Here is a 12,223-nt window from a genome sequence, read left to right on the forward strand (position 1 = left end):
TTATTCCTCACGAACACTGTTTGGAAAATTCTTAGGAATTACATCTAGAAAAATGAGTTTCTGAACATTGAAAGTGAACCATTCAGTGAACACTATGTTTGTTTTACTAACATAGATTTGTCTTCCATGAAAAGCAGCGCACAACAGGCCCGATAGGGGCCTAGGTGTATTTCTTCGGATTTGATGTAGCATACATCCTCCTAGGTCCTTTGATAAATGTTTCCAAATATTATAAAAGTCCCAGACTGCCTGCAGACAGATGGCCAGAGACCCCATCCCAATGAACTACAAAAATATGTTCATTAACAAATTTTAATTAAAAAACAAGTTTCTAATAAATACATCGCATTTATCCAACCACCCATCTACTTTCTTTCCACAAAACCGCCAAGCAATTTTCACCCAAGACAATAGAAAACTAAAAAAACACACACATACAAAAAAAAAAAGAAACGAATCCCTCAAAGGACTTTTCTCCGCCTACAGTTGCATAAAAGAATATTGATCTTTAACATTGAAAATTGCATAAAATCTTAATTTATTACAGACAACAAAAGTAACACAGACTTTCTAAAATGCCATTGTCCTTTGAAATATTACAAAAAAAAAAAAAGAAAGGATAATGCATTACATCATACACTTTTTTCGCAGCACAAACAAAAGAGAATACAGAACTAATAAAATATAGAAAAAAAGGAATTATGCCGCAAAAAAACAAAAACGCATACATACATACATACGATTCATGTAACAATACAGTTTTTAATGCATTAACCGCCAAAATTTAACGATTTTTTATAAAAAAATATTATTGCTTTTATATAGAAATTTCCTTTGGAAGAAAAACCAGATACCTTTAGACAACTTATGTATTTGTTTGGGATGTGTTAACTCACAGCTTGCCTTAAATCCTTCTAAAGGATTTAACCATTACATTTGTATTTAACGTTAAACAGGATGATGATGAAGATGATGTGGATGATGTCTTTTCTAGTGCATCATCAATATTTTAAAAAGGATACAAACATAAAAAACGTACTATTCTATTCACATACGAAAAAAGGGTTTTCCTTTCAATTGTTGATGGTTTGTGGCTGGTTGACTGTTACACACATACAATCATTAGAAAAGGATATACCGAAAGAGAGGAAGAGAAAGAGCAAATACACATGCACATGAATTAAATTGAGCCTGAAAACACAGATTTAATTTAAAGTTTTTTAACAATTGTAACTGATTTCTTTTACTTCATTCACTTTGCTACATTTGTGGCGCAATTTTTTTTTCTTCTTTTTTAACAATTTAATGTGGATGTTTCAATATAAAAATTGTATTTCTTTTTTTTTATTTATTTGTGGAGTTCCTGTGGCTTGTGCTTTGTTGAGGTCTTGTTTGAAATGTGTGGTGCAACAGCTGTTCGCTACTGCCACTGGCAGCATGTGTGTGTTTGTGTGGAGTTGTGTGCCTTGGTTAAAAGATGCGTTGGCGAAAGGATTAAATTGTTACAGTTTGTGATGATTTATTTTTTAAATGTTTCTTTATAGTTTCTTTTTTTATAGAAAAATATAATAAAAAAGAAACATATTGTTGGCTGATCTTTTTTGTCGGGGTTTTTGTTTTGCCGATAAATTGATACGTTTAATAATATTTTAACAACTGTCGTATTAATGAAAGTAAATATTCGTCTATTGTATTATTGTTTATATATTTGTATGTTACCTTTTTTGTTTAAATATTCAAGAGCAGATTTTACTTTTAAGCAACTAAATAAATTTTTCTCCATTTTACTTCTCTAATTCTATTTTCATCAGAACTCACATTTTCCTTAAAAAGGTATTTTTATAAAATAAAAATATTTATTTTTTTCAAAATTGTATTTAAAATTTTTGGAGAATTTTAAATTCAAATGAAAACACTTTTTAAAATAAATATTTTGTACATTTTTTTATTAAAAATTTTGTCCAAAATTACCAGACTACACATTTTTTTAAAGGATTCATTTGACTGCCCAACTTACACTTAAAAGTCTTAGCAAATTCGGGCATATTGCGCAAAGGCCCCAATACCCGAAACTCACCATAGGCATGATGATCGATTTTAATATGACGCATTTTATATGAATCATCTCGACCCGTGCACCAAGTTTGAGCAAATTTAATAAAAAATAGTTCATTGTTGGTGAAATTTAAACCAGGCAAAGGTTTTTCTGCAAACTCCTTCACAGTCGCATGCTTTCTGTAGGCATGATAGGCGAAACGTAAACCCGCATTATCGGCAATATTATCAGGCATAGTAGCAGAACCATTAGTTTGTATACCATGATAGATAAATTTATTGTATTGATTCTCCAAACAACTATAACGTTCCTTGAAGTTACGCAGTGAGGTAGGAGACAACCATTGATGTCTTTTACCATCGAAGTTGATGAGATAGCCATTGGAATCGAAACCATGAGCCATTTCATGACCAATTAACATGCCAATGCCACCAAATTTAAGGGAATCCGGGAATTTCACATGATAGAGAGGCATTTGTGATATGCCCATGGTTATAAAAGCTGTATTAATATAGTCCACGTAGTAGGCATTAACATTAAATGGTGACAGCATGGGCGGTACTATAGTCTTGTGTACCGAGTTGAGTCGTATACTGGCTCTATAGGCTTCCAAATTTTGTAGATTTTTAAACCAATCCGTGGTTATATCCACATCACTATAAATCTGATCCGATAAAGTTCTATGACGCATTTCATCTTTATAACCCACCGATATATCCATGGCTCTTAGTTTGGTGCTGATTTTCGATTTGGTTTCCTCATCCAACCAAGTATAATTGGCAATCATTTCAAAGAACTGATTTTGTATGGCATCGGCTATTTTCAATGAATCTTCTCTTCTTTCCACATCATAGAGGTATTCTATAAACCAAGGCATAAGAGCGTAAGTAAAGTACGACTCGGTATGTTGGCGACAGACTTGCTCTCTTTGCTCATCTCCCGTTAGCTGGTCTTTCCAAATATTGTAGAATTTTAGAATCGTGCGCCACTTAATATAATTACGCAAATTTTCCGTAGATGATTTGCGCAAAAAACGTTCTAATTGTGTAAAGTTGGCTACTTTATTACTCACATACCAGTCATCTGCCAAATAGTGAGGAAAGGCTGTTTTGAAGAATAATTTCCAATTGATAACATCTTGCTCGTGTATACTTAAAAATTTCTTAATGGTTACTCTCTCCACAGTATCTCGTTCTTGAACTTTAGCGGTTAAATTGCGCTCAAATTCCAACATTAATTCGAATTCTTCATTAGCTAAACCTTGTATTTGCATTAACTCATTAAAGTTAGAAGAATTATGGAAATGTTGCAACAGCGGTATGGGTAAACTAAGGGAAATTTCAAATTGTCTACTAGTGGTGCTGTAGTTTACATGTAAAGGCAGCAGAGCATATACACCATAGGGAGACATTAAATTTATTAGCAACCAGTCGTTTTCTCCCGTTAATTTAAGTTTTTCGAATATATCCTTTTCACTATCCAATAAAGTTTTCACACCCAAATTAAAATCTTTGCCTCCCAAAATACACGAGCTATAAAACTGTTTGGCCTTGGCTTCTCCTGTGTGGTTTTGTGTTCCGGAAGAATTCTTTAAAAATTCTACCATTAAATCATTAAGTTCCAATTGTATGGCATGTAATAGGGTATCATTGTGACCACGTTGGGTTACCCTTGGGCTATGCGTCCAATTACCACAGGCAAATTGATAGAAATCTTCACAAGGTTCCACTGATAAATTCATGTTGTCCTTCATAAAAAGTGCAATTTCATATAGTAAATCATCTTCATCTATGGCAGTGGGTATTTGAAAAACGGCGGGTTTGGATATGTTTATACTCTTGGGGGGATTTAGTGTGGCTTCGGTGGTTTGTGTGTAATATATCAAGGTTATCGCTATTAGAGCGAAACATTGTTTTAACCTCATTTTTTATACGGTTCACTGAATTTTATTTTAAATAATTTTTAATAAATTACTTTTTATTAAAATTACTATTAACTATTCAAATATATTCCGCCAAATTTCTAAAACTGTTTACTGTTCGATATATAAATTTATTCTAAACCAATGTTTATTATTTGAAGAAGTTTTCTAAATTTAACATTAATTATTACATAATTTTAAAAACGTTTATGTATTTAAAACAAGTAAGAAAGTATAGTCGGGCGTGGCCGACCATATGATACCCTACACCAGTTATGAATATTAAATGTGATTTATTTTTCATAATATCGCATTTATCTTCAATATTCCCTTGTTCCGATACATTTAAGCAATTTATGGATGAAAAACTAATTTTCTGAAAGAGGCTTTATATGGGGGCTAGGGGCAAATATGGACCAAGCCCGATAAAATTTTGTGAATATATTTATATTTACATAATATTTTATTGTGCTGAATTTCATCGCGATATTTGTGTTTATAAGTTAATTTGGGACATTCAAGTAATTTTCTGAAGGGGACTTTGTATGGGAGCTAGGGTCAAATGGGGCCCGATCTTTATGAAATTTGGCAGGGTTATCAAGACTTCTATAAAACTTTGTTATGCCGTATTTTATCGATATATCTGTATATTTAACATAATTATGAGCTCAGAAGCCCTTTTCGGGGGGTTCTGTTCTATAGGGGCTAGGTGAAATAATGGACCGATTTTAACCATTTTCAATAGGCTTCGTCCTTAGGTCAAATAAAACGTGCGTGCCAAATTTCATCCAATTATCTTGAAAATTGCGACCTGTAGCTTGCGCACAAGGTTTACATGGACAGCCAGCCAGCCAGACGGACGGACGGACGGACGGACATAGCTTAATCGACTCAGAAAACGATTCTAAGCCGATTGGTATACTTTAAGGTGGGTCTAGGACGAATATTTTTATATGTTACAAACATCAGCACAAATCCAATATACCCTCCCCACTAAAGTGGTGTAGGGTATAAATATTGTTATGAGAGGATGGAATGGAGATGGTAGGATGGATGTAGGTGTAGCGAGGTGCGTGGTATAAAACAAGTACATTGAATAATGAAGGGGGACGAGAAAGAGGAAGGGGGGAGGAGGGAGGAGGAAGGAGCAACGAACGAACGAGAACGAACGAACGAAACGAACGAACGAACGAACGAACGAACGAACGAACGAGAACGAACGAACGAAACGAAAGAACGAAGAACGAACGAACGAACGAAACGAACGAACGAAACGAACGAACGAACGAACGAACGAACGAACGAACGAACGAACGAACGAACGAACGAACGAGAACGAACGAACGAACGAACGAACGAAAACGAAGAAGAACGAACGAACGAACGAACGAACGAAAACGAACGAAGAACGAACGAACGAACGAACGAACGAAACGAACGAACGAACGAACGAACGAACGAACGAACGAAAACGAACGAAAAACGAAAACGAACGAACGAACGAACGAACGAACGAACGAACGAACGAACGAACGAACGAAACGAACGAACGAACGAACGAACGAACGAACGAACGAACGAACGAACGAACGAACGAACGAACGAACGAACGAACGAACGAACGAAGAACGAACGAAACAAGAACGAACGAACGAACGAACGAACGAACGAACGAACGAACGAACGAACGAACGAAAACGAACGAACGAACGAACGAACGAACGAACGAAACGAACGAACGAAAAAGAACGAAACGAACGAACGAACGAACGAACGAAAACGAACGAACGAACGAACGAACGAACGAACGAACGAACGAACGAACGAACGAAACGAACGAACGAACGAACGAACGAACGAAAACGAACGAACGAACGAACGAACGAACGAAAGAACGAACGAACGAACGAAAACGAAACGAACGAACGAACGAACGAACGAACAAACGAACGAACGAACGAACGAACGAACGAACGAACGAACGAACGAACGAACGAACGAACGAAACGAACGAACAAAACGAAAACGAACGAACGAACGAACGAACGAACGAAAACGAACGAACGAACGAACGAACGAACGAACGAACGAACGAACGAACGAAACGAACGAACGAAACGAACGAACGAACGAACGAACAACGAACGAACGAACGAAACGAACGAACGAACGAAACGAACGAACGAACTAAACGAACGAACGAACGAACGAACGAACGAACGAACGAACGAACGAAGAACGAACGAACGAACGAACGAACGAACGAACGAACTAACGAAACGAACGAACGAACGAACGAACGAACGAACGAACGAAGAACGAACGAACGAAAACGAAGAACGAACGAAAACGAACAACGAACGAACTAACGAAACGAACAAGAAACTAAACGAAAAACGAACTAACTAACGAACGAACGAACGAACGAACGAACGAACACGAAAACGAACGAACGAACTAACGAACTAACGAACTAACTAACGAACTAACTAACTAACTAACGAACTAACTAACTAATAACTAACTAACTAACGAAAACGAACTAACGAACGAACTAACTAACTAACTAACTAACTAACTAACTAACTAAAAACTAACTAACTAACTAACTAACTAACTAACTAACTAACTACTAACTAACTAACTAACTAACTAACTAACAAAATGCCTACTAGGTCACATTCTACATGCGATCTATTTGGCTCTTTGTAAAAGCCGATTACTTTCATTTAAAAAACATGAGAGTATATTAAATTACAAAATTTAAGAAAATCATATTTGTAAAAACAAAACAGCTTTAAATTTGTTTAACGCCTTTATTTTTTTAAGGAACATGACATTAAAAAGTGAATGTTTGTGCATCATGAAAATGAAATTTCCTTTACATAAAAAACACCTTTCAATAATTTTCGACTAAACGAAATCAAAAGGAAATCAATCCTTTTTTGCCGAACTTGTCAACACATTTCATGACAACGAGAAAAAAATAATGCATCTGCTTTTTAAATAAAATTTGATCTTTTGATTTCTCTTTCATTTTTTTTCACATTTGATTTAAATTCGAGTCGTTTATGCAACTTTTGCCACGCGTCAGGATTTGTTTACAATTTCCGGTTATTGACATTTAACTATTTCTTTTATATGCTGATTTAATAGTAGAACCGAAAGAAAACAAAGCAATCCTTTCGTTTTTTTCTCTTATAGTGTCTTCTACAACACCCTTCCGTTTCTAGTATTTTTGTTAATGTGCGTTTAGGGAGGAAGTTAAATGTTTTTATTTAATACTTATTAGATGATTATTTATTCGTACTCGTTTGATAAAGATTATGATGATGATTTCATTTTCTTTCCGTTTATATTAGCAACTAGTTACGCGTGTCTGACACACTTCGCTCTTCATTTTTTGTTCTTGCGTAATATTTGTGTACTCTTGTGTGCCACAAAGGTGTTAAAGGGTTGTCTTGTGTCATGTTCATAAATGTCTTGATGCTAAGATGAGGTCTGCTGCAAAATAAAGCAAAGGGTGAACTAATCGATTATAATAAAAAAATGGGTGTTAAATGTTAAGTAATATTTCCTTTTCGTTTTCAATGTTAATTTTGTAAAGAATGTATGAAAGGGTTTAAATAAAGTGCTAATAGAAGCACATGTTTTTTCTTACAAAAAATTTGAATTCTCAATACGCCTTTGAGAGCAAGGACATCCGATTGATGTTACTTTAGAAGCGATCGATGACATCTCACACTCTATTTATTATATTTAAATTTAAAGATGAAAAGCGCTTATTGAATGTCATTTTTATAAAAAAACTACAATTAAAGTAGATTTGAATGTTTATAAAGACTTGGGGTTCAAGAAAATCCGATTGAAGCTAATTTGAAACTATAGAACTATATAACAAACTGATGACTTAATTATAATGAATTATTATAAAAGTAATAGTCATCTATTAAAATAGTGCTACTCTGCATTTGTGTTTAACTGTTAGAAACCTATGTTATTGACTATATAAAATTTTAAATTTCAACTTTTTACGGTTACTAACCCCAAGTGAAATATATCAATAATAAAAAATACAAAACATTCATTTATATAAATATGAGGCATTTAAAATGCAATTAGTATGGTTAAAAATCTGAAAAAATACAGTTTACTACGATTCTCTACACTCAGTGGTATAAACAAAGTGAAGCATATCTTTATAATGGAAATCAGTTCTATAATACCAATTAAAACGCTAAGAAAAACCACAACTGCCAAGTTTTCCTAAAAATTAGGAAAATATTCCTAACTAAATGAGAATTGAATAGATTCCTTACGTTGCACTTATTGTCTGAAAGTACAACGCTTTCTATCAAGTCATTACTAGACTACTTCTAAGTAATGCAGTAATAGGGTATAAAAGATTCGAATATGTCCGACCACTAGCTATTTTATTGCTAAAAGTTTTAGTGTCTTCTAAGAAATAGAAACTTAATTAATTTCAGTAACACTTTAACTTTAGAGCAGTTAACTAGAAAAGTTAAGAAATGAAAATACTAACAATTTATCCAAAACTACAATATGGTGTCATAATTTTATTAATAATGCCAACTACACCAAAAGCTTACACTTTAAACTACGCAGAAAGAACAGAAAATATCTTCCATTTACCCACTACTATGGAAAAAGATGAATTAGTGGATAATACCGTACTCTTCATGCTTTCCAACCTAAATCAAACTGTGAATCCTTGTGATGACTTTTATGAATTTGCCTGTGGTAATTGGGCACATAATAAAAAAGTGCCCGAGTTTGGACGTACATTATCTCTAATAAACACCATGCAATATATTTTGGATGATTTGGCCATGGATTTTTTAGAAAATAAAATCAAGGGATCACAAGATATAGGTGAACAAAAGGCTAAATTATTTTATAAATCCTGTGTCAACACTAAGCCAAATCTTACAACAGGTTTAAATCTTTTACTACAAGAAGAATATGATATATACTCCAGTTTAAAGTTTACCGGTGAATATGATTGGTTAGAAGTGAATTTTATGTCTCCTTATAACATTTATCCTCTGCTGCCTTTGATTATAAATGAATGGGCATCTGCAAGTGGAGAATATGAAATTACTTTGTCCCTACCACAACCATATATAATATCATATTTCCTTAACAATTCTCTAAAAAATGAATTTTTAGCAAGTTTTGATATAAAATCAAATGATTTGGATAATGTTTTACAATTTGAAGAATATTTAATAAGTGTAGCTACACAACGCCAGCCAAGGGAGAGAAAAACCTTGGCAGAATTTTTGTTACATCATAAAAGTGATACTCTTAATTGGAACATATTTTTTCAGAAAGCTTTTCCAAATCAAACAGAGAATTATTGGTATGTTAATAATGAAATAGCTAATATTAACGAATTACACGATTTTTTAAGCAATACGCCTCTTTTAACTCTAAGAAGTTATGTTCAAGTCTGTACTGTATTAAAATTTTATAAAATCTGGCGTAAAGTAATAACTGATCGGGAAAATCAACGGGCACAATGTCGCTTTTTAACGGAAAAATACTTTCGTTATGCTATGATGCCCTGGTTTATGCAACAGCTTTTTACAAGGGCTAATCATAGAGATATCAATGAAATAGCTCAATATATAAAACAATATTTTTTGAATTCCATTCAAAATTATAAATGGCTTAGCGAAACATCTAAACGAAATGTAAGGCAAAAACTTCAAGATCTGGAAATAGTCATAGGATTTAGCGAGAAGATTATTTCGGCAGATTTTACAAAACAGCATTATGGTGATTTAGTAATAACTTCTAATTGGTTTGAAAATCTACAAAACTTGGAAGCTCAATTTACACTAATGTTAAAGCAATCTGTATACCAAAAGTTGGTACCGCCATTCTTATCACCCTTTGAGTTAAATTCGTTTTATAACAACGTGCTCAATCTTGTTTATATAAGCATGGGTGTCATGCAAATGCCTTTATATCATAAGGATTTACCCGCTGTTCTTAAATTTGCTGGCGTTGGCGTATTTATTGCTCATGAATTGGCCCATGCCTTTGACTCTGACAATCAACTGCATGATTTTGATGAACAGCAGCACAAATATTCCAACAATGCTTGGCTATCTGAACAATCTTTGGAGAATTTTAGAAAACGTTATCTTTGCTTAAAAAATCAATATGAACAATTTTATTATCGCGGCAAAAGCATCGATAATAGTGAACTGTCTATGGAGGAAAATGTAGCCGATAATGCCATGTTACATTTAAGTTTTGAGGCTTATTTGAATTTTTCTGGTGGCTGGCAGGAGGGCTTAAAGAAACCAATACGAAATTTCGATTTTAACATAAATCAAATATTTTTTATAAAATTTGCCCAGACTTTTTGTAATGGCGCAGTAGAGATGGAAGAAAAACTTAATGAATCTAAAATTCATGTTTTCGATGAATTTCGAACGCTGTTGCCAATACAAAATACACCGGAGTTTGCGAAGGCGTTTAATTGTAAATTGGGCTCACCCATGAATCCAGTGAAAAAATGTAGATTGTGGTAGTTGATATTATTTTTATAAATATATTTTTAGAGAAATTATATTAACAATTAAGATCATGTAAGAAAATATATGTATATAAATAATGACAAATACTTTAATTTAATATTATTTTCAGATAACTTTATTTTGTAACAAGATTTTTATAGATTCGATTTTATAGATCATTAAACATCGCAACAATTGAGAAAGAAGAAGATCTGTGATCTTTCATATTTACCATAGAAAATCGTTTTTTGTACGAAAAACATAAAGCCGGATGTAGTTCCATTAATAACTCTCTAGTTGAGAAAATTAGAACAATTTTTGGTCAACTACATTTAGCATCATAATAGTTTATAGATGCATAATTTCATCGCGATATTAGTGTTTATATATGAATTTTGGACATTCAAGTCATTTTCTGAGGAGGACTTTGGGAGATAGGCTGAAATGAGCCCCGATCTTTACGAAATTTTGCAAGGCCATTAAGGCTTGTATAAAATTTATTTGTGTCACTTTTTATCGAAATACAGGTATATTTAAAATAATTATATTTTCAATAGACTTCGTCCTTGGGCCAGAAAAGCGCGTTTTTCAAATTTCGTCCAATTATCTTGAAAATTGCGACCTGTACCTTGAGCACAGGGTTGACATGGATAGCCAGCCGGACAGACGGACATAGGTAAATCGACTCAGAAAATGACTCTAAGCCGATTGGTATCTTTAATGGTGGGTATAGGACAAACCAAATATACCCCCCCACTAAAGTGGTATAGAGTATAAAAAGCTTCGTATTTTCCATAAAAGTAGATCAGTAAATATCGCTCTAATCGACGATCACTTATATTTTCCATTAAAAATAGGGCGTATTTTCCATCAGATACAAATTTAAGAAACAATGAACAAAATAAAGTGATCGTGCGCTTTGTTCTAATGAAGAAAGTTTACACGATGTCGGCTAATTCCTTGATCTCATTGTCATCTCCATTATTGCAGGACAATTGTCACATTTTCTTTCTTTGCTTCAATCAAATAAAAATACAATTATTGTTAAGATAAAAAAATACAAAAGATTTTAAACAATAAAAAAATATTAATTGATTTTAAGCACAACCTGAAACAATATGAACAAGACAATACTCCTTCGAGTAGGAGTGTCAAATAATATTTGTCTTCAAATTTTTTACAGCCTGAACTTTATTGTTTTAAATTGAGAATTTTGAAAACTGTAGTCGAAATTACATTTAAGTATGTGAGTGTTTGTATAGCTAACACCTTTCTCATTACGAATTAATGACATTTTTTTGTTAAATGCACACATATATACGTAGAGGATTAACTGGACATGAAGATTTCCAGCAGAGCGTAACAATAGTGCAAAGGCTACCAGAAAATTAAAGCAACAGTCCTCTGCAGTTTTTTCTTTTCGAAACAGCTTCTTCTCTTCACATCATCATCCTCATGATGCCTGTACAGGTGACAAAATTTCGTGAAGAAAAAACAAATGATCCGTTTCTAAAACAAATAAAATGAAATGCAAAATAAAGGCAAATTTTAAAATGCAGCAAAGAAAACATCATTAAAACCAGCAACCAGCTAAAGTATACATTTAAAAGATCTAGAAAATGCCTGTAATGCATACAAAATTATATATTTTCCATAACATATAGTGTGTAACTCAGTCAGAATGTTTGTTTTAGG

The 12,223-nt window shown here is 33.2% G+C and overlaps 2 protein-coding genes across 2 annotated transcripts; one reads left to right on the top strand and one right to left on the bottom strand.

The window, feature by feature from the left end:
• Positions 1-1,967: 1,967 nt before the first annotated feature.
• Positions 1,968-3,980, bottom strand: LOC119600019 (endothelin-converting enzyme 2). The gene has a single exon (XM_037950016.1). It carries the CDS (start codon positions 3,978-3,980, stop codon positions 1,968-1,970), a length of 2,013 nt encoding a protein of 670 aa, XP_037805944.1.
• Positions 3,981-8,563: 4,583 nt separating this feature from the next.
• Positions 8,564-10,543, top strand: LOC119600020 (endothelin-converting enzyme homolog). Its single transcript, XM_037950017.1, has one exon. It carries the CDS (start codon positions 8,564-8,566, stop codon positions 10,541-10,543), a length of 1,980 nt encoding a protein of 659 aa, XP_037805945.1.
• Positions 10,544-12,223: the final 1,680 nt, after the last annotated feature.

Source organism: Lucilia sericata, unplaced genomic scaffold (assembly GCF_015586225.1).
Source record: "Lucilia sericata isolate MDLA Ls3-8-SP2 unplaced genomic scaffold, ASM1558622v1 Contig000100F_arrow, whole genome shotgun sequence".
Taxonomy (NCBI): Eukaryota; Metazoa; Arthropoda; class Insecta; order Diptera; family Calliphoridae; genus Lucilia; species Lucilia sericata.

Excerpts from the sequence above, each read along its gene's own strand:
- LOC119600019 (XM_037950016.1), bottom strand. The coding sequence starts at position 3,980 with ATGAGGTTAAAACAATGTTTCGCTCTAATAGCGATAACCTTGATATAT.
- LOC119600020 (XM_037950017.1), top strand. The coding sequence starts at position 8,564 with ATGCCAACTACACCAAAAGCTTACACTTTAAACTACGCAGAAAGAACA.